The following is a 23,584-nucleotide window of genomic DNA, read 5'->3' as shown; positions in this document are numbered from 1 at the left end:
CCATCTGAATTCTGCGGCCCTCAACCTGACTGTGTGGCCATTGAGTCCTGGATCCTAGCGTCTTCAGGGTTATCTCAAGACGTCATTGCCACTATGAGACAGGCTAGGAAACCAACGTCCGCCAAGATCTACCACAGGACGTGGAAAATTTTCCTGTCGTGGTGCTCTGCTCAGGGTTTTTCTCCCTGGCCTTTTGCCTTGCCCACTTTTCTGTCCTTCCTTCAATCTGGACTGGAAAAGGGTTTGTCGCTCGGCTCCCTTAAGGGACAAGTCTCAGCGCTCTCTGTGTTTTTCCAGAAGCGCCCAGCCAGACTTCCACAGGTACGCACGTTCCTGCAGGGGGTTTGTCACATCGTTCCTCCTTACAAGCGGCCGTTAGAACCCTGGGATCTGAACAGGGTGCTGATGGTTCTTCAGAAACCACCATTCGAGCCAATGAGAGATATTTCTCTCTCACGCCTTTCGCAGAAAGTGGTTTTTCTAGTAGCAGTCACTTCACTTCGGAGAGTGTCTGAGCTAGCAGCGCTGTCATGCAAAGCCCCTTTCCTGGTGTTTCACCAGGACAAGGTGGTTCTGCGCCCGGTTCCGGAATTTCTCCCTAAAATGGTATCCCCGTTTCATCTCAATCAGGATATCTCCTTACCTTCTTTTTGTCCTCATCCGGTTCACCAATGTGAAAAGGATTTGCACTTGTTAGATCTGGTGAGAGCACTCAGGCTCTACATTTCTCGGACGGCGCCCCTGCGCCGCTCGGATGCACTCTTTGTCCTTGTCGCTGGCCAGCGTAAAGGGTCACAGGCTTCCAAATCAACCCTGGCTCGGTGGATCAAGGAACCAATTCTCGAAGCTTACCGTTCTGCTGGGCTTCCGGTTCCCTCAGGGCTGAAGGCCCATTCTACCAGAGCCGTGGGCGCGTCCTGGGCTTTGACGCACCAGGCTACGGCTCAGCAGGTGTGTCAGGCAGCTACCTGGTCGAGCCTGCACACTTTCACGAAACACTATCAGGTGCATACCTATGCTTCGGCGGATGCCAGCCTAGGTAGACGAGTCCTTCAGGCGGCGGTTGCCCACCTGTAGGAAGGGGCCGTTTTACGGCTCTATCACGAGGTATTATTTTACCCACCCAGGGACTGCTTTTGGACGTCCCAATTGTCTGGGTCTCCCAATGGAGCGACAAAGAAGAAGGGAATTTTGTTTACTTACCGTAAATTCCTTTTCTTCTAGCTCCAATTGGGAGACCCAGCACCCGCCCCTGTTTTTTTGTGTGTACACATGTTGTTCATGTTGAATGGTTTCAGTTCTCCGATATTCCTTCGGATTGAATTTACTTTAAACCAGTTTATAATTCTTTTCCTCCTTCTTGCTTTTGCACCAAAACTGAGGAGCCCGTGGGAGCACGGGGGGTGTATAGGCAGAAGGGGAGGGGCTTTACACTTTTAGTGTAATACTTTGTGCGGCCTCCGGAGGCATAGCCTATACACCCAATTGTCTGGGTCTCCCAATTGGAGCTAGAAGAAAAGGAATTTACGGTAAGTAAATAAAATTCCCTTCTTTTTCAAGTGCTGCAGAAAAAAAATGGTGTAGTTTAAAAGGGAGCCTGTCACCTGAATAAACAATGTTTACCTGCAGATATAAGATTAATCTGCGGGTAAATAGCGTTGAACTCCTATGTAGCTTTCTGCAAGCGCAGCAGCTGCAGGGAGAAAATGAAGTTCTATTCTCCCTGAAGCTGCTTGCTTTTGGATTCTGAGCCCCAATGGGGCAGTGATGATGTCTAAAGCACTGTGGTAATTTCGCTTTATATAAGCAAGCAAAATAAATGAAATTAATCAGGACTTTAGAGGGAATGATTACAGTCACCACTCACTGAGCGCAGCTGTAATCACTCCCAGAACACTGGTTGTCAGTCTGCTCTGCAGTGTTGGGCAAGGGATCCACAGAAGCGCTCATGTTTAGTGAACTTAGTGAGTTGTTATTTTGCCTTATCGGCAGCTGAAAATCTGCAGACATATTTGTGACAAAATGTGTGTTATTTAGTGAGGATTTGCTGCTTCAGATGTTTGCACTTTCTGCCTTGTGCAGAATTTCTATCCATGTGATCATTCTCTTTGATTTTGGCCATGTCTGCCCTGTCACATGACCTCATATTGTTCTATTTGTGTCCTTTTATAGAGTTATTGCAGAACCCAAGGATGTCATTACCGCCCAGTTTGACAACCCCAGTGGCAGTAAGGACTTCTGCAGCCAACCCTGTCTGTCATCTTATGGGAAGGCAACAATTACCATTCACACCAATAGCATTTCTACAAAGTGCAGCGTGTGTCTGAAAAATGCAGTGGTAAGTAGGTGACACCATAAGCCTTACCTAACACTTATGTGTAACTATACATGGTGCTTTAAAATGGGAAAATAACTTCTACTGACTAACTAGAAGTGCTGCTAGTAGTAAAGTTCACCTTCGATATACGCCCTGCTAGATGTAAACAAGCAGACCATAACTAGCTCAGCCGATGTGTAGAATATATCATTTGCCTTAAAGGGAACCTGTCAGCACTGTGTACATATGGGAGTAGTGGTATAGCTGTGAAGATGCTTGCCCCCAATAAAATGGATCCCTTTTTTGTATAGATCCGATGTGTCAGCCTATTCTGCCTGCTTCTTCCAGTTACATTGACAAGCCAGCAATGCACTTCCAACCTGATTTGCATTTGGCTGCTATGCTAGAATTCTCATAAGCAGCATGTCAGATCTCTATAAAAAAAAAGTATCCTGTTTATTGGAGGACGTTCACCCTGCAGCCATGCCACTACTTTCATATGTAACAAGTGCCCTACACAATATCATGTATTTGTATGTGATTCCTGCGGTGATCTCATCTGGAGAGGGCTCAGGAGCTGAACTGTCCACGCAACAGATATTGGATATATTAGATACATGGCATCTGTTTCAGCTAGCCTCCAGCCTAGGCTGTTAACCATTTAAACCCTGCTGTAAATCTCTGGCAGCGGAGTTCAATTGGAATGTGTATCGGCGCTCACACTAACTAGTTCCTTGTGACTTGATCGTGGGATGCCTTCATCAGGTCCCCCCTTCCCCCCTTTCCATCTTGGTACGCCTCTGAAGCTCAGCTGTCTGCTGAGCTTCAATATAGACTGGTTTTCACGATCTACTGCAATACTATGGTGTTGTAGTATATAGTACAAGCGACCAGAAGAATGCAGGTCAAGTCCTCCTAGGGGGACTGAAAAGTAAAGTGTTTAAAAAAAAAAAAAAAATTACCCACTTCCATTAACTAGAATGTAAAAAATGTATTATTGGAGTTTTGAATAAAAAAGTCTGATCTATCAAAATATAAAAATGATTCCCCCATAAAGAGATGATATAACGAGATAAAAAAATCAACAACACAATTATTTTTTTCTGGCCACCGCTTTTCCCTCAAAAAATGCTAAAGTTCATATACATCCCCAAATGGTATCCGTAAAACCGCTAGCTCATTCCGAAAAAATAAACCCTCATACAGCTCAATTGATGGAAAATGAAATATGTTACTTGTCTTGGAATATAGCGACACAAATGAAAGGGGTTTTTTCTCAGTGTGTTTTTTTTTTTCTCAATCTTTTTTATACATAATTACTTAGGTTGAAAAAAAGACCTAGGTCCATCTAGTTCAACCTTCTTTTCAATTATTTTACTTTTTACGTTCAATGAAATATTTTCTATAGGTTTGATACTGCTGGAAAATCCTGATTCAGTAATATTTACCACAAAATGTACTCTGTAGAAATCAAACCCTTAAAACCATGGCAGAATAGCATATCTTCACAAGTCCAGCGCACTTGGAATTTTTTCCCGTTTTCCAGTACATTGAATATTAAAACAAATGGCGTCATTCCAAACTTCATCAGCCTGCAAAAACCAAGCCCTCGTATGGCTATGTCGCCACATAAATAAAAAAAGTTATGGCTGTATGAAGAAAGGACGAAAAAATGTAAAGTTCAAATCTGAAAATTAGTTGTGAAGGGATTAAAGGATTTGCTTGTGATTAGAAACCTTCGTATTGCACCTCGGCTCCTTTATTTTCAGTGGGACTGGGCTGCAATACTTAAACATAGGTCCAGTTCAGAAGCAGCCTACTTTCATACGGGCCGTAAAAGGTGATGATAAGCTTTAACCATTGCCATGACCCCAAACTTTTCTTTTTAGATCCGGCATGAAGTAAACTACCAGAATGTGGTTCACAAGCTCTGCAGCGATGTCTGCTTCTCTAAATTTCGCTCTGCCAACAACCTGACTATGAACTGCTGTGAAAATTGTGGGGGGTATTGCTATAGTGGTTCTGGACAGTGTCACATGATGAACATTGATGGCCAGTGCAAGAAGTTCTGCAGCTCTACCTGTGTGACCGCCTTCAAGCAGGTGAGCGCAACATTCCCCCTACAGCTTTTTATGCTGCCCTGTTTAGTGTCATATAAAGAGTAGGTATCATGAATAATGATTGTAAGCTGTTTGTTTTGTATCTTTCTTTATTTTATTTCTTTTTTTTTTTATTAAATCCCGATACATGATTGATGCTTGTTTGGATGTAGTAAACACATGCCATAAAACTGTTATTTACACTGCTTTTATTATGAGATTTTTTTTTTTTCCCCAGAAATCCGCTAAGATCACACCATGTGCACTGTGTAAAACATTACGGTCCTCAGCAGAAATGATAGAGAACACCAACAACGTTGGCCGCACTGAGCTGTATTGTTCTGTAAATTGCTTGTCTGCCTACAGAGTCCAGAGTGTCACATCATCAGGTAACGTTTTTACAGTCCAAAGGACATGTTTAACAATGAAAGCTTAAAAAATTAATTCTAACAGTAACTTTTGTATGTAGACTTATTTTTTTCACTGACTGGTGGAAGACATTTAGAAAACTTTCTTAAAGAGATTGTCCACTACCCGGACAACTCCTTGTTAATCACCATGGTAAAATGACAACGCGTATACTCCCCTCTGATGTTGGCGCTGTTACAGAAGTGATGGACCTCGCTCTCTAGGGGCTACCGTGACATTGTCACGTCACGCGAGCCCAGCGCCTAATCAGTGCTGGCTTCAGTCTCCCCGCCTTCGGACGTATCAAGCATCAAGAGGCAGTAAGTGGCCAACTGCAGCTCTGACTTCCTCTATATGTTCGATTCTTCCAAAGGAGGGAAGGGTGAGGCCAGCGTGTGATTTAACATCGTCAGAAGAGCCCCGGGGAAAGTGAGTGCCGATGCTGCTGAAATGGCGCCAGTGTAAACATTTACAGTTATTTTAACGGGGCAAACATTGTGATTTGAGAATGGGTTGTCTGAGTAGTGAATAACCCCTTTAACTGCATAGGCTCTGTTCACGTTTGTGTTGGAGTCTCCTAAAAATTAAGCTTGGCACGCTGCTATCGTCTTCACTCAGTGTAACGACATTCTAAGAGGCGTTTTCTGCTCCAGATTATAATGCAGAGACTAAGTATGGACTGGGAAAGAACAATGCTGAGACACTCATGTATCAAGATAGTACTTTCTCCCTCTGAGTTTATTACATCACTTTTTACTTTTTGATACGAGTTGTATTTGCCATTGGTATCTTTTTGAAGTACAGTATATATGTCATATAGTGCCAAGAGACTGTAAGAAAGAATCTAAAACCTTTTACCCCGTTCACGACCGGAACATTTTTTGCTTTCCGTTTTTTTTTCGCCATTCTTCTTCCGAGAGACGTAACTTTTGTTATTTTTCAGTCAATATGGTCATGTGAGGGCTCATTTTTTTAAATTAAACAATAAGTTTTACCATATAGTGTACTGGAGAACGGCAAAAAATTCCAAATGCGGAAAAATTGCAAAAAGAGTGCAATAGCACTATTCTTTTTGAGATATTTTATTCACTGTGTTCACTATATGGTAAAACTGATGTGTGGGTGTGATGCTGGAGATCGGTGCCAGTTCGTACACACCAAACCTGTATAGGTTTACTTTTATCTAAGGGGTTAAAAAAAAATCAGAAGTTTGGCCGAAAAAAGTGGCTCACGTTTTACGCCATATTCCGTGACCCGTAGCGTTCTCATTTTCCGTGATCTATGGCTCCGTGACTGCTTATTTTTTTTCTCGAGCTGACGTTGTTACCGGTACCATTTTCACGCAGATGCTACGGTTTGATCGCTTCTTATTGTATTTAGCGCAAAATTTGTGGCAACCAAAAAACGTAATTTCTTTGTCGCTCCATTGGGAGACCCAGACAATTGGGTGTATAGCTTCTGCCTCTGGAGGCCACACAAAGTATTACACTTTAAAAAGTGTAACCCCTCCCCTCTGCCTATACACCCTCCCGTGGACCACGGGCTCCTCAGTTTTATGCTTTGTGTGGAAGGAGGCACACATCCACTCATGCATTCTCATACATAGTTATGTCGGATGGAAGAAAAGAGGACCCCAATGGGGCCCCCGGCATGTTCCCTTCTCACCCCACTATGTCGGCGGTGTTGTTAAGGTTGAGGTTGCGGCTCTGGGAGAAGTGGGATCCTGAGCGGTCATCCATTTGCTGGGACTGTGCTCCATCCGCAGCCCCTGGTGGAACCTGCCGGACCGGAGCCTCTTCAACCCCAGGGACCGGGCCCTGCAACTTGAAGGTACTCTGTGTCCCCATGGGGGGACTGTACAGGGAGCGCACCTTCTTAGTTGTAAAACTGAGGAGCCCGGCGGACTTCCGCGCCGACCGTGCCTGCTTGTCGGGCGCGGCCTCAAATTTAGTCCCCGGCTTCGCCGCGGCCTAGTCGCGAAAATCCCGCCCCCGGGCCTGCCTGTCAGGGGTAAGGGCGGGATTACCGACATGACGTCGGATGTAAGGGCTGGAGCATCCTGCATGTCTCCCTCCCCCCTCATTGACCACTGTGGGGACCCCAGATTCCCGCTCTTTGCTGGCGCCGCCCTCGGCCCCACTCCTCCCCTGAGAGCTCCGGCGGCCATTTTTTGGCATTCTGCCGGTGGAAGCTTCTCAGTGACACAGCTCTGCAGCTCCGGGGGATCCACGACAATGAATCTGGAGGACACACTCCGCTCGTTAGCGGTCGGTAAGCCACACCGGTCACCCGGTGCTGGTCCCCCTAGGGTGCCGGAATAGATACATATATATATATATATATATATATATATATATATATATATATATATATATATATATAATAGATATATATATCTGTTCGGTCAGGCTGTATACCCTTTTCCCATATACCCTCAGTGGTCACTCTCCTAGGAGACAACAGCTTGTCGTCCACAAGGAGCAAAGCTACTAAGGCACAGGTTTTTTTCGCGGTCTGTACCTCTTGTGGGGCTATGTTGCCTGCGGGTTCCACCTACCCTCACTGTGAGCAATGCTCGACTCCTGCCTCGCTTGCTCAGCCGGAGCCTCGGGCACTTGTGGGCCCCTCGGCTCATGTAGATCCCCCTGCTCCCCCTGAGCAGGCTGCAGGGACAGAGTCACCGGTGTTGGCCTCTTTCGCTGAGAAACTCTCTCAGTCACTTTCTCAATCCATTGCACAGTCTATGGACAAATGGTCATCTAAGCTCCTTGAGGCATTGCAGTCCAGACCGGGCCCTTCACAGGCCCCGGCCCCTGTTAGCTTGTCTCCTCCAGGCCCCTATCGGTCCGCGCCGCAGCGCGCTCCCAGGTTAGCCCCTAGGTCTCAGGCGGAGGACTTCTGCCCGGACCGCAGTCCCAGACCGGCTAAGCGGCCTCGCTGGGACTCTTCCCCGGCCTCCTCACGCTACTCGGGATCCCAGCTTGAGGACTCTCAGGAAGACGAGGCGGACGTGGGAGCTCAGGGCTCTGACCCTGACTTCGCCCTTAACCTTGATACACCTGAGGGGGACGCCTTAGTAAATGATCTTATCTCGTCCATCAACCAGGTGTTGGATCTCTCACCCCCGCCTCCTCCTGTAGAAGAGTCGGCTTCTCAGCAGGAGAAACACCAATTTCGGTTCCCTAAACGTACGCGCAATACGTTTTTTGATCACTCTAACTTCAGGGATGCTGTCCAGAAGCCCAGAGCGGTCCCGGACAAGCGCTTTGCTAAACGGCACACTGACACGCGTTATCCCTTTCCATCTGAAGTCGTTAAGGGCTGGGCACACACTCCCAAGGTGGATCCTCCAGTCTCCAGATTGGCTGCTAGGTCCGTTGTGTCTGTTGCCGATGGCTCATCCCTGAAGGATGCCACTGACAGACAGATAGAGCTCTTGGTGAAGTCTGTCTATGAGGCCACGGGCGCGTCTTTCGCCCCGGCCTTTGCGGCTGTGTGGGCTCTCCAAGCAATCTCGGCTTGTCTGACTGAGATTAATGCTGTCACACGGAATTCTGCTCCGCATGTTTCTTCTTTGACCTCTCAGGCATCAGCCTTTTCGTCCTACGCCATGAACGCCGTCCTGGACTCCACTAGCCGTACGGCTGTAGCATCTGCTAACTCCGTGGCAGTCCGCAGGGCCATGTGGCTGCGCGAATGGAAAGCAGACTCTGCTTCCAAAAGGTTCTTAACTGGTTTGCCTTTTTCTGGCGACTGTTTATTTGGCGAACGATTGGATGAGATTATTAAGGAATCCAAGGGAAAGGACTCCTCCTTACCCCAGTCCAAACCTAAGAGACCTCAGCAGAGAAAAATCCAATCGAGGTTTCGGTCCTTTCGTCCCTCCGCCAAGCCCCAATCCTCTTCGTCCAACAGGCCGGAGAAAGGCCAGAGGAACTCCTATGCGTGGCGGTCCAAGTCACGCCCCCAAAAGGCCGCAGGAGGCACTGCCTCCAAGACGGCCTCCTCATGACTCTCGGCCTCCCCTAGCCACATCCTCGGTCGGTGGCAGGCTCTCCCGCTTTGGCGACGCCTGGTGGCCACATGTTCAAGACCGATGGGTGAGAGACATTCCGTCTCATGGTTACAGGATAGAGTTCAGCTCCCAACCTACGGCTCGTTTCTTCAGAACCTCTCCGCCCCCCGCACAGGCCGACGCACTTTTTCAGGCACTGGACGCTCTAAAGAGCGAAGGAGTTGTGATTCCCGTTCCCCTTCAGGAACGTGGTCGCGGATTTTACTCCAACTTGTTCGTGGTGCCAAAAAAGGACGGGTCATTCCGTCCCGTTCTGGACCTCAAGCTACTCAACAGACATGTGAGAACCAGACGGTTTCGGATGGAATCTCTCCGCTCGGTCATCGCCTCTATGTCACAAGAAGACTTCCTAGCATCGATCAACATCAAGGATGCTTATCTCCATGTGCCGATCGCACCCGAACATCAACGTTTCCTGCGTTTCGCCATCGGGGACGAACACCTCCAGTTCGTGGCATTGCCTTTCGGCCTGGCGACAGCCCCACGGGTTTTCACCAAAGTCATGGCATCCGTCGTGGCGGTCCTGCACTCTCAGGGCCACTCGGTGATCCCCTACTTAGACGATCTCCTAGTCAGGGCCCCTTCTCGGGTGGCGTGTCAACAAAGCCTTACCGTCGCTCTGGCGACTCTCCAGCAGTTCGGGTGGATCATCAATTTCCCGAAATCCAAGTTGACACCGACCCAATCACTGACTTACCTCGGGATGGAGTTTCATACCCAGTCAGCGTTAGTCAAGCTACCGCGGGACAAACAGCTTTCTCTGCAGGCGGGGGTGCAATCACTTCTTCGGAGTCAGTCACACCCCTTAAGGCGCCTCATGCACTTCCTGGGGAAGATGGTTGCAGCTATGGAGGCAGTGCCGTTCGCGCAATTCCATCTACGACCACTCCAATGGGACATTCTTCGCAAATGGGACAAGAGTGCGGCTTCCCTCGACAAGAACATCTCTCTTTCCCTTGCAACCAAAACATCACTTCAGTGGTGGCTCCTACCCACATCTCTGTCTCGGGGAAAATCCTTCCTACCCCCAACCTGGGCCGTGGTCACCACGGACGCGAGCCTGTCAGGTTGGGGAGCGGTTTTTCTCCACCACAGGGCTCAAGGAACCTGGACTCCGATAGAATCGTCCCTTCAGATCAATATCCTGGAGATAAGGGCAGTATATCTAGCCCTATTGGCTTTCCATGGTGGCTGGAGGGCAGGCAGATCCGAATACAGTCGGACAACGCCACTGCCGTCGCCTACATCAACCACCAAGGCGGCACTCGCAGTCGTCAAGCCTTCCAGGAAGTCCGGCGGATTCTGCAGTGGGTGGAAGCCACAGGCTCCACCATCTCCACAGTTCACATCCCGGGCGTAGAAAACTGGGAAGCAGATTTTCTCAGTCGTCGGGGCATGGACGCGGGGGAATGGTCTCTGCACCCAGACGTGTTTCGAGCGATCTGTCGCCGCTGGGGAACGCCGGACGTCGATCTCATGGCGTCACGGCACAACAACAAGGTCCCGGCCTTCATGGCACGGTCTCAGGATCACAGAGCTCTGGCAGCGGACGCTTTAGTCCAGGATTGGTCGCAGTTTCGACTGCCTTATGTGTTTCCCCCTCTGGCGATGCTGCCCAGAGTACTACGCAAGATCAGGTCCGACTGCCGTCGCGCCATTCTCGTCGCTCCAGACTGGCCGAGGCGGTCGTGGTATCCGGATCTGTGGCATCTCACGGTGGGTCAACCGTGGGCACTTCCAGACCGCCCAGACTTGCTGTCACAAGGCCCGTTTTTCCATCTGAATTCTGTGGCCCTCAACCTGACTGTGTGGCCATTGAGTCCTGGCTCCTAGCATCTTCAGGGTTATCTCAGGATGTCATTGCCACCATGAGACAAGCCAGGAAGCTAACGTCCGCCAAGATCTATTACAGGTCTTGGCAAATCTTCCTATCCTGGTGCGCTGATAACGGTTTTCCTCCATGGCCGTTTGCCTTACCCACATTCCTTTCATTCCTACAATCTGGAATGGACAAGGGTTTGTCCCTCGGCTCTCTCAAGGGCCAAGTATCGGCGCTCTCCGTGTTTTTTCAAAAGTGTCTAGCCAGGCTTCCGCAGGTCCGCACGTTCCTGCAGGGGGTCTGCCACATGGTCCCACCTTACAAACGTCCGTTGGAACCCTGGGATCTTAACAGGGTCCTGACGGCTCTTCAAAAACCACCTTTCGAGCCGCTGCAGGATGTCTCTCTCTCACGTCTTTCGCAGAAGGTGGCCTTCCTGGTGGCAGTCACATCACTTCGGAGAGTGTCTGAGCTTGCAGCGCTGTCATGCAAAGCCCCCTTCCTGGTTTTTCACCAGGATAAGGTGGTTCTGCGTCCTGTCCCGGAATTTCTCCCTAAGGTGGTATCCCCTTTTCATCTCAATCAGGATATCTCCTTGCCTTCCTTTTGCCCTAATCCAATTCACCAGTGTGAAAAGGATTTGCACTCTTTGGATCTAGTGAGAGCACTCCGGTTCTACGTGTCTCGCACGGCGCCCCTGCGCCGTTCAGATGCGCTCTTTGTCCTTGTCGCTGGCCAGCGTAAGGGCTCTCAGGCCTCCAAGTCAACCTTGGCTCGGTGGATCAAGGAACTGATTCTCGAGGCCTACCGTTCTTCCGGGCTTCCGCTCCCTTCAGGGCTGAAAGCCCATTCTACCAGAGCCGTAGGTGCGTCCTGGGCATTGCGGCACCGGGCGACGGCTCAGCAGGTGTGTCAGGCAGCTACGTGGTCTAGTCTGCACACTTTCACGAAGCACTATCAAGTGCATACGTATGCGTCGGCAGACGCCAGTCTAGGTAGGCGAGTCCTTCAGGCGGCGGTTACCCACCTGTAAGAGGGGGCCGTTTTCGGCTCTTTTTATTGAGGTATTCTTTTACCCACCCAGGGACTGCTCTTGGACGTCCCAATTGTCTGGGTCTCCCAATGGAGCGACAAAGAAAAAGGGAATTTTGTTTACTTACCGTAAATTCCTTTTCTTCTAGCTCCTATTGGGAGACCCAGCACCCGCCCCTGTGGCCTTTGGGCTGGTTGTTCTTTTGTGTACACATGTTGTTCATGTTGAATTGTTCTTTTGGTTCATGGTCTTCAGTTCTCCGAACATCCTTCGGATTGAATTTACCCTAGACCAATTTATAAGTTTTCTCCTTCCTGCTTTTGCACCAAAACTGAGGAGCCCGTGGTCCACGGGAGGGTGTATAGGCAGAGGGGAGGGGTTACACTTTTTAAAGTGTAATACTTTGTGTGGCCTCCAGAGGCAGAAGCTATACACCCAATTGTCTGGGTCTCCCAATAGGAGCTAGAAGAAAAGGAATTTACGGTAAGTAAACAAAATTCCCTTTTTTGGCGTTTGGATTTTTTTTTTTAACCGCTACTCCATTTACCTATCAGATTAATTGATATCATTTGATAGATTGGGAATTTCTGACCGTGGCGATACCAAATGTGTGTATATTTTTTATTATTTTAACCCTTTAATTTTCAATGGGGCAAAAGGGGGGTGATTTGAACTTTTTAGGGTGTTTTTTTTTGTTGTTTGTTTTATTTATTTATTTTTATTTTTTTTTTTTACTTTTTTTTTTTTTTAATTTTACTAATCCCCTTAGGGGGCTATATGGATCAGCAATGTGATTGCTCTGCCCTTTCTGCTGATCACAGCTACACAGCTGTGAACAACAGATATACTTATTTACTACCCAGTAGTAAACTCACGTGACACGTAACGTCACGTGACTTCCGGTATCGGCCGGTGAGTAAATGTTTGCCGCCGATGCCATTATAATGGCGCTGTCACATATTGACAGCGCCATTTAAGGGGTTAAATGGCACAGGCAGATAATGGTTCTGCTCAAGCCTAGAAGGCACACATCTCAGCTGTGAAAATCAGCTGAGATATGCGCTGATCGCGGCAAGCTGCCGGCAGCAGACCGCGGGCAGTAACACTATGACCGCTAGGACGTAATATTACTGCCCGCGTTAAGGAGTTAAAGGACCACGTCAGTGTTTTTTGTTTTCTTTTTTTTTTTCATTTCACCACTGGGGTGATGCTTTAAATCTAAGTCAGCTGTCACTAGTCTCATTTATCTCCTTTGGCATCTTCATCCGTTATCAGTGTCGCTCCCGTCTGTGTTTTCCAGTTTGTAACCTGCTGCCTGTTGCAGTGTTTCATGGACCCTATGAGATTACAACTTATTAAATCTCGTTGTGGCTCTCATAGAGTTGTATTGAGAGCTGGGGGTAGAATGCTTAGATTTAAAGAACTGCTCCAGTGCCAAAAAAAACCCCTCTGTAGTGGTGATTTAGTATGTTTGTAGTTTTCTTATATGCAGTACACATAAGAGAAAGCACTTGAGAGTATTACACCTTCAGATTCTCTGTGTGATAATCCTTATGTTATGATACATGTGAGACTAATTTGTTCCATGGCGATCACTGATTGTTTTTCTGATTAATAGGCATACAGATACAGTGTAACAGCTGCAAAATGATGGCTGTGCCTCAGTATCATTTGGCAATGTCTGATGGGAGCATCCGAAATTTCTGCACCTACAACTGTGTGGTGTCATTTCAGGTAAGCCATAAGAAATAAAAATATAAAACAGTAATATCTTAAAATGCTGTTCTTTTGATTGTGCTCTAAATCCTTTTTCAGCTTGATCATCATTCTATTTCTCTTTCATCCTAACAGAACCTGTTCAGCAAGCCCTCAGCCATGAATTCATCTGTGGTCCCGCTGTCCCAGGGCCAAGTGATTATGAACATCAATGCTGCAACAGCAACACAAGCTGGGAATACCACGCCATCTGTGGTCTCCGCTACATCGACGTCCTCCTCTGCCACAGTTACCAGTTCAGCAGCCGTTGGTTTGCAGAGACTAGCTGCGGCACAAACACAATCCCAGCAACAAACCGCCTTGTCGCGATTTTCTGTGAAGCTGAGGTGCCTGCAGTGCAGTCGACTATTTGCCAATAAGCCTGAACTTTTAGACTACAAGGTACAAACTAGATCCCAATGACATGGTTATAAGTAAGCTTATAGCCATTGACATTTGTATATTATTTGACATATTGATGAAGGGGGTAGCAATGGCTGCAACCCTTACCACCTCTCATTCCTTTTTGTGGTAGGTAGATTTTTTTTAAACCCCCTCTCACCCCCAACTCATCATTGTGATTTTCTATTTTACTCCAGTACAATTTATTTGTGACATTAATGCATCAGTTCAGTATCGAATAGTCAAAGTTTGAACTCAATATATGGCTGAACACACACACACACACACACACACACACACACACACACACACACACACACACACACACACACACACACACACATATACACACATATACACACATATATATATACTGTTTATGCACACACACACACACATACACTGTATGTGTGTGTGTGTGTGTGTGTGTGTGTGTGTGTGTATATATATATATATATATATATATATATATATACATACACACACACACACACACACACACACACACACACACACACACACACACACACACACACACACACACACACACACACACACACACACACACACACACACACATATATATATATATATATATATATATATATATATATATATATATACACTGTATGTGTGTATACATATGTATATATAAAATATATACTGTATATCTACAGTGTGTATGTATATACATACACACACACACACACACACACACACATATATATATATATATATATATATATATATATATATATATATATATATATACACTCACGCATACACACACACACTGGTAAAGCTACCATTGTCCTTTCTTTTCATCCTCAAGCATACAGACATATTAAATGGTTTAATTTAAAGGAGAACAATGAAGTATTCCAAGAGCATGGATAGGCGATAAGTGCAAGATCTGTAGGGATCTGACTGATAAACTGAAAATTCCTGATTCCCATAGACATGTCCGCCCCAACACCTTTAAACTTGAGAAATCCGGTGAGGAGGAATCTGAATAAATCAGTTGGTTTACCTTACCATTAAAAAAACCTTTAACTTCAGGAAAAAAGAAAAATGTCCTAACAAACCCACATTTTTACTATCACCACATTTGTACCCACCAAATTTTATCTCCCATAGTGAATGCCATAAGAAATGGATAAAATAATGCTGGAATTGCTGTTCTTGTTCTTCCAGCTTCAAACAAACCTGATTTAAAGCAATTAAAAAGTTTCATGTATCCCCAAATATTAGCAATAAAATCTACAGCCCGTCATACAAAAACAAGCTTTTACCCAACTCTGTAAATAAAAAAAGTGATAATGTTATGGCTCCTAGAATATGACGACCAAAAGAAAAAAAAAATCTTTAACGTAATTTCCTTGAATAAAAGCAGTGAAACATAACAAAACATAGATTGGGTAATATTATAATCCTGTTTACCTGCAGAGCAATTCAAAGATGCCCTCCTCTGTGGTGAAGGCTATATAAATATGAAAAGCTATGTCAGAATTGCCGCTTATTGTTCATTCCGATTCTCTAATAACAATAATTAAAATAAAAAAAAAAAGCTGTAAGATTTCCAATTAAAAAAAATAAGAAATGTCGATGGCAGCCAATAAAAGCCTATATAAATTTGGTATTGTCAAAATTTGTTATCGACAGTTATTACAATGTGTTTTGAACCAATTGTATACACTGCATTTATTTTTTAGGGTAAAATGCATCAGTTTTGTGGAAAAGCATGTTGTGATGAGTACAAAAAAGTTAACGTTGTTATGGCCATGTGTGAGTACTGCAAGATCGAGAAGACTATCAAGGAGGTTGTACGCTTCTCAGGGATTGAGAAAGTGTTCTGCAGTGAAGGCGAGTAATAGGTTTACTTTTTTACAGTCAAATCAGGGTTTTTTTTTGCGCTTCTCCCAAATGCCTAGAACAAGGGCTGGAATGTAAAGAATATTGCACCATTTTTCCTTTTCTGCAGGTTGCAAGTTACTATATAAGCATGACCTTTCAAAGAAGTGGGGCAATTACTGCAAAATGTGTAGTTATTGCTGCCAGACCTCATCTAAGTTGGTGCGGAATCATTTTGGAGGGAAATTGGAAGAATTCTGTGGGGAAGAGTGCATGTCAAAGTATACAGTGTTGTTTTACCAGGTAAGAGTTAAATTAGGACGCTCATTGGGGGGAACAAAGAAACTATGGGTGTTAACTGTTAACACTTTGAAATAAAGAAAAAAAAGTTGTCTCTTCCCCCAAAGATTACAGCTACCTATTGGCACCAAGCTAACACCACTTTAATTTAGTGTTACGTTCGAGGCAGACATAGATCTGGGGTACCCAGCTCTGTTTCTAAATAGGTTTTTATTTTGTTAATTGTTCCTTTTTTTCCTTACTCTATGGGGTTATAGAGCAGTATGAGCCACTCTGTTACCCCTTTGCAGATAGTTGGGGATTATTGCTGAATCAGTCACACTGCCACCCTTCTATCTCAGATGGTAGAACCGTGTGACTTGATTCCACAGACTCCATCATCACAGGCAGTCAGTCCTTGCTTCTAATCTTGCCGCCCACCTCCCCAGAGCATGGCATGTAGCAGTGAGGGAAGACAAAAAACAGCCAACATTCTGCACTTCATGACAGACATTTCTACTCCCCAGATCTGCTGTACTTTTGCTTCCCGAATTCTGCTATGGCACTGCTTTTGCTTCTCATGGCAGTTTCCCAGGCTCATTTTTTCTATTCTGTAATGACGAGAGCATTGCCACTGGACCTCAGCCAGAGATTTAGTCCCAAGCTTTATGGCCTACACGGACCACTGACATACAACCCTTTTTTCTTTAATGACCTTACTTACCAGAGTGCTGGCTTACACTGTGCTCTTTTCTATTATCTACTCATTTTTCTCCTGCTAGTTTTTCCCCATCTTCTTGATGAGAATGTTCTTCTTCAACTTTTCGCACCATAAAGGTTGATAGCTCTTTAGCTAATTCCTCCCACGGTTCTTGCATAGTGATACCTGTAGAGCCTGCATCCATTCAACTGCCCGAAGTACAAATAACAGCAGCCAGAGTCTCAGCTGATCATTACTCTAATTTGACTTCCACCCCGAAGGTGGAACCTCTTGTTTCACCTATCCAAGTCCATCACTTTATCTTTGGTCAACACAGCTTCTCTAAAGAATCTGATTGACAGAAGTACTAAGGGTACCGTCACACTTTAGCAACGCTCCAGCGATCCCACCAGCGATCTGACCTGGTCAGGATCGCTGGTGCGTCGCTACATGGTCACTGGTGAGCTGTCAATCAGGCAGATCTCACCAGTGACCAGCCACCAGCGAGGCGTGGAAGCGACGCTGCGCTTGGTAACCAAGGTAAATATCGGATAACCAAGCAAAGCTCTTCACTTGGTTACCCGATATTTACCTTGGTTACAGCTTACCGCAGGCTATCAGAAGCCTGCTGCCTGCACATTCAGATTGTTGCTTTCTCGCTTTCAAACACAGCGATGTGTGCTTCACAGCGGGAGAGCAACGCCCAAAAAATGAACCAGAGTAGTGTGTAACAAGCAGCGATTTCACAGCAGAGGCCAGATCGCTGTTCAGTGTCACACAGAGCGAGATCGCTAATCAGGTCACTGGTGCGTCACAAAAACCGTGACTCAGCAGCGATCTTGCTAGCGATCTCGCTATGTGAGAACTACCCCTAAGTCTTTAGCAAAACTTTGCCCACAAGGCAGTTAAGTAGCTCTTACACTCATCTTTTGCGGCCAGGTGAATCTCGAGATGATTTCAGCTTGGTCTAAGCAACTACACCTTGGTATGCTTTGCCCATTTGCACTCCAGGTCTCTCCAGATCTCCTTTTCAAATGGAACAAGTCTCCTCTCTCTGGATTTTCTAATTCCCCTATTTTGTCTTGGCTGGCAGTCCCGCTTTTGGTGTCTCTTCTCTCCTCTAATTAGCAGGGCCCCTCCTTCATTCCTATTCACTGGCAAATAGTGTTCACAGATGCCGGACTCATAGGTCAGGGAGACGTTTTTTCTTCAGTTCACAGTCAAGAATTCTTGGACCATCAAGAAGCCTACCTGCTCTTCCATCAACATTCTGGAGATCAGAGCCATTCGGCTTTCATTTCACTACCAATCTACTTTGCCTTTGTGTGCTCTTACCCTGGTTCTAAATGCTCTGTTGTCTTGTCCCTATAAGCTCTTTATGGAATATTTTCTGCAGCTGATCTATATGGTCGTTTTTTATTCTTGTGGTCACATCAGAAGGGTTGAAAAAAGAAAAACCCACCAAGATGCTCATATTGCCGCACCCGCATAAGCGAACCACTTGAAAGACCGTCAGTCACAAGCGAACAAAGTATTCAAAAAGATATTTCTTCGGCGCTCCATTGGGAGACCCAGACGATTGGGTGTATAGCACTGCCTCCGGAGGCCACACAAAGCAATTACACTAAAAAGTGTAAGGCCCCTCCCCTTCTGGCTATACACCCCCAGTGGGATCACTGGCTCACCAGTTTTCTGCTTTGTGCGAAGGAGGTCAGACATCCACGCATAGCTCCACTGTTTAGTCAGCAGTAGCTGCTGACTATATCGGATGGAAGAAAAGAGGGCCCATATGGGGCCCCCAGCATGCTCCCTTCTTACCCCACTTGTGGTTTGTAAGGTTGAGGTACCCATTGCGGGTACGGAGGCTGGAGCCCACATGCTGTTTTCCTTCCCCATCCCCCTGGGGGGCTCTGAGGAAGTGGGATCTTACCGGCCACCAAGCCCTGAGGCCGGGCTCCATCCACAGACCCATAGAACCTGCTGGATGTGGAGCGGGAGTGCCGTTCAGGGACAAGGCCCTGCAACTTTCAGGTACTCTGTGTCCCCGTATGGAAGGCCACGCACACCCCAGGCTTGCTGGGTGTGCTAGTGCGCCGGGGACTGTAGCGCTGTGCGCTGGGCTTATAGTCCCCGCAGATTACTGGGGGACTTTATGTGTGTGGATCGCCGCGCCGACCGCCCCTGGAGCGGCGGCGCAGCTGCGACTTGTAGTGCGCCGGGGACGCGCCGACCGCGCTTTTACGGCGGCGGCGCTTCTAACTTTAGTCCCCGGTTTTTCTGCGGCCTAGCTCCGCTTCGTTAACGCCCCCCACCCTGTCAATCAGGGTAGGGGAGAGACGTTGTTCAATCGGCAGCGCCGAGGGCTGGAGCACGATTTACATGCTCCAGCCCTCTCACTGAGCACAGTAGGACACAGGCTTCGCGCTTTTTCTCTGTGCACGCCCTAGGCCCGCCCCCAGGCTTGCAGCTCCCCAGGACGCCGGCAGCCATTATACACATGCAGTCTGGCTGGAGAACGGACGCAGGCTCTGAGGGACCCAGGCTAGGGGTTTCTGGCGACCACACACCCGCGCTAAGCGGGCGGTAAGCAGCACATACGTGCGGCCCCACTAGTGCCACAGTGTTATATTTGTGTACTGCACTGTAAGGTCGCTTCTTGGCTGTACACCCTATATTGCTTTGAGGAGACAACAGCATGTCATCCGCAAAACGCAAGGGTGCCAAGGCACGGGCTGTATACACTGCTTGTACAGCATGTGGGGCTAATCTACCAGCAGGCTCCAACGACTCTCATTGTGTGCAATGTTCAGTCCCAGTGGCACTTCGTCAGCCAGAGCCTATTGTGGTGGTAGCCCAGGCAGAGACGCCTGTGAACCCTACCCCGGTGACGGGGACAGAATTTGCAGTCTTTGCTGATAAAATGTCTGTGACTATGACAAAAATCCTGGAGACCTTGCAGTCCAGGCCAGTTGCTCAGACCATGGACACCGCTGTGTCTATGTTCCCCGGCCCCCCTCAGCTGGAATTAATCCGTAATTCAAGGGGGTCCCAGGCATCACAGGCTGAGGGCTCTGACTCCTATGACAGTCCCAGTCCGCCTAAGCGAGCTCGCTGGGAGAGACCCTCCACGTCATCACGCGGATCAGGGTCTCAGCGAGAAGGGTCTCTATATGATGGCTCAGAGGTGGGTGATCAGGAGTCTTGTCCTGACGCCGCACTCAATTTGGATACGCCAGATGGTGACGCCATGGTAAATGACCTTATAGCGGCCATCAATAGGCTGTTGGATATTTCTCCCCCAGCCCCTTCTGCAGAGGAGGCAGCTGCACAGCAGGAGAAATTCCATTTCCTGTATCCCAAGCGTAAATTGAGTACTTTTCTGGACCACTCTGACTTCAGAGAATCCATCCAGAAACACAATACTTATCCGGACAAGCGTTTTTCTAAACGCCTTAAGGATACACGTTATCCTTTTCCCCCTGACGTGGTCAAACGCTGGACCCAGTGTCCAAAAGTGGACCCTCCAATATCCAGGCTTGCAGCTAGATCCATAGTTGCAGTGGAGGATGGGGCTTCACTTAAAGATGCCAATGACAGACAGATGGACCTTTGGTTGAAATCTGTCTATGAGCTATCGGCGCGTCGTTTGCTCCAGCATTCGCGGCCGTGTGGGCGCTCCAAGCTATTTCAGCTGGTCTGGCACAGGTGGACTCTCTCATACGTCCAGCAGTGCCGCAAGTGGCGTCCCTAACTACGCAAATGTCTGCGTTTGCGACCTACGCTATCAATGCGGTACTGGACTCTACGAGCCGTACCTCAATGGCATCCGCCAACTCTGTAGTTTTGCGCAGAGCCTTGTGGTTAAAGGAATGGAAAGCAGATTCTGCTTCTAAAAAATGTTTAACCAGCTTGCCATTGTCTGGAGACAGACTGTTTGGTGAGCAATTGGCGGAAATCATTAAACAGTCCAAAGGTAAGGACTCCTCCTTACCCCAGCCCAGATCAAGCAAACCTCCACAGAGGAAGTGGCAGTCAAAGTTTCGGTCCTTTCGAGGCTCGGGCAAGCCCCAATTCTCCTCGTCCAAAGGGACTCAGAAAGAGCAAAGGAGCTCTGATTCCTGGCGGGCTCACTCACGCCCCAAGAAAGCAACCGGAGGTACCGCTTCCAAGGCGGCTGCCTCATGACTTTCGGCCGCCTCCCTCCGCATCCTCGGTCGGTGGCAGGCTCTCCCGCTTTTGCGACATTTGGCTGCCACAGGTCAAAGACCGGTGGGTAACAGACATTTTGTCTCACGGGTACAGGATAGAGTTCAGTTCTCGTCCTCCGCCTCGGTTCTTCAGAACTTCCCCACATCCCGACCGAGCAGATGCCCTTCTGCAGGCGGTGAATTCTCTAAGAGCAGAAGGAGTGGTGGTCCCTGTTCCTCTTCAGGAACGAGGTCAAGGTTTTTACTCCAATCTCTTTGTGGTGCCAAAAAAGGACGGCTCATTCCGTCCTGTTCTGGACCTAAAACTGCTCAACAAGCATGTGAACGCCAGGCGGTTCCGGATGGAATCCCTCCGCTCAGTCATTGCCTCAATGTCTCAAGGAGATTTCCTAGCATCAATAGACATCAAGGATGCTTATCTCCACGTGCCGATTGCTACAGAGCACCAACGCTTTCTCCGCTTCGTGATAGGAGACGACCATCTTCAGTTCGTAGCTCTGCCATTTGGTCTGGCGACAGCCCCACGGGTGTTCACCAAGATCATGGCGGCAGTGGTAGCAGTCTTGCACTCTCAGGGACACTCTGTGATCCCTTACTTGGACGATCTACTGGTCAAGGCACCCTCTCAAGAGGCATGCCAACTCAGCTTGACTGTTGCACTGGAGACTCTCCAGACGTTCGGGTGGATCATCAACTTCTCAAAGTCAAATCTGTCACCGACCCAATCACTAACGTATCTTGGCATGGAGTTTCATACTCTCTCAGCGATAGTGAAGCTTCCGCTGGACAAGCAGCGGTCTCTACAGACTGGGGTGCAGGCTCTCCTTCAAAGTCAGTCGCACTCCTTAAGACGCCTCATGCACTTCCTCGGGAAGATGGTGGCGGCAATGGAGGCGGTTCCGTTTGCGCAGTTTCATCTGCGCCCACTTCAATGGGACATTCTCCGCCAATGGGACGGGAAGTCAAAATCCCTGGACAGGAAAGTCTCCCTTTCCCAGACGGCCAAGGACTCTCTGCAGTGGTGGCTTCTTCCCACCTCATTATCACAGGGAAGATCCTTCCTACCACCGTCTTGGGCGGTGGTCACGACAGACGCGAGTCTGTCAGGGTGGGGAGCAGTTTTTCTCCACCACAGGGCTCAGGGTACGTGGACTCAGCAGGAGTCCACCCTTCAGATCAATGTTCTGGAAATCAGAGCAGTGTATCTTGCCCTACTAGCCTTCCAGCAGTGGCTGGAAGGGAGGCAGATCCGAATTCAGTCGGACAACTCCACAGCGGTGGCATACATCAACCACCAAGGGGGGACACGCAGTCGGCAAGCCTTCCAGGAAGTCCGGCGGATTCTGATGTGGGTGGAAGCCACGGCCTCCACCATATCCGCAGTTCACATCCCCGGCGTAGAAAACTGGGAAGCAGACTTCCTCAGTCGCCAGGGCATGGACGCAGGGGAATGGTCCCTTCACCCAGACGTGTTTCAGGAAATCTGTCGCCGATGGGGAAGGCCGGGCGTCGACCTCATGGCGTCCCGGCACAACAACAAGGTCCCAACCTTCATGGCACGGTCTCGCGATCAAAGAGCGCTGGCGGCAGACGCCCTAGTGCAAGATTGGTCGCAGTTCCGGCTCCCTTATGTGTTTCCACCTCTGGCACTCTTGCCCAGAGTGCTACGCAAGATCAGATCCGATTGCAGCCGCGTCATACTCGTCGCCCCAGACTGGCCGAGGAGGGCGTGGTATCCGGATCTGTGGCAGCTCACGGTCGGCCAACCGTGGGCACTACCAGACCGACCAGACTTACTGTCCCAAGGGCCGTTTTTCCATCGGAATTCTGCGGCCCTGAACCTGACTGTGTGGCCATTGAGTCCTGGATCCTAGCGTCTTCAGGATTATCCCAAGGGGTCGTTGCCACCATGAGACAGGCTAGGAAGCCCACGTCCGCTAAGATCTACCACAGAACGTGGAGGATATTCTTATCCTGGTGCTCTGCTCAGGGAGTGTCTCCCTGGCCATTTGCATTGCCTACCTTTCTTTCTTTCCTGCAATCTGGGTTAGAAAAAGGTTTGTCGCTCGGCTCCCTTAAAGGTCAGGTCTCGGCGCTATCCGTCTTTTTTCAGAGGCGTTTGGCACGCCTTCCTAAGGTGCGCACGTTCCTACAGGGGGTTTGCCATATCGTACCCCCGTACAAGCGGCCGTTAGATCCATGGGATCTGAACAGGGTACTAGTTGCCCTCCAGAAGCCGCCCTTCGAGCCTCTGAGGGAGGTTTCACTTTCTAGACTATCACAGAAAGTGGCTTTTCTGGTAGCGATCACATCTCTTCGGAGAGTGTCTGAGCTGGCAGCGCTATCATCCAAGGCTCCCTTCCTGGTCTTCCACCAGGACAAGGTAGTGCTGCGCCCCATTCAGGAGTTTCTCCCGAAGGTGGTATCCTCTTTTCATCTTAATCAGGATATCTCTTTGCCTTCGTTTTGTCCTCATGCAGTTCATCGGTATGAGAAGGATTTACATTTGTTAGATCTGGTGAGAGCACTCAGAATCTACATTTCCCGCACGGCGCCCTTGCGCCGTTCGGATGCACTCTTTGTCCTTGTCGCTGGTAAGCGCAAAGGGTCGCAGGCTTCTAAGGCCACCCTGGCTCGA

The 23,584-nt window shown here is 48.2% G+C and overlaps 1 protein-coding gene across 3 annotated transcripts in view; it reads left to right on the top strand.

Annotated features, from left to right (window-relative positions):
* ZMYM4 (zinc finger MYM-type containing 4) overlaps positions 1-23,584 on the top strand; it is a 197,527-nt gene that overhangs the window by 83,706 nt on the left and 90,237 nt on the right. For all 3 annotated transcript variants that reach the window (XM_075336018.1, XM_075336019.1, XM_075336017.1), the window contains exons 7-13: positions 2,173-2,338; positions 4,207-4,419; positions 4,655-4,805; positions 13,370-13,485; positions 13,603-13,908; positions 15,621-15,771; positions 15,890-16,062. In XM_075336018.1, the coding sequence (XP_075192133.1) occupies positions 2,173-2,338; positions 4,207-4,419; positions 4,655-4,805; positions 13,370-13,485; positions 13,603-13,908; positions 15,621-15,771; positions 15,890-16,062 (1,276 nt within the window). The remainder of the gene's footprint in view (positions 1-2,172; positions 2,339-4,206; positions 4,420-4,654; positions 4,806-13,369; positions 13,486-13,602; positions 13,909-15,620; positions 15,772-15,889; positions 16,063-23,584) is intronic.

The sequence above is a fragment of the Anomaloglossus baeobatrachus genome, chromosome 2 (assembly GCF_048569485.1).
Source record: "Anomaloglossus baeobatrachus isolate aAnoBae1 chromosome 2, aAnoBae1.hap1, whole genome shotgun sequence".
Taxonomy (NCBI): domain Eukaryota; kingdom Metazoa; phylum Chordata; class Amphibia; order Anura; family Aromobatidae; genus Anomaloglossus; species Anomaloglossus baeobatrachus.
Note: the sequence above shows the minus strand (reverse complement) of the source record. Positions and strands in the feature narration are given on the sequence as shown.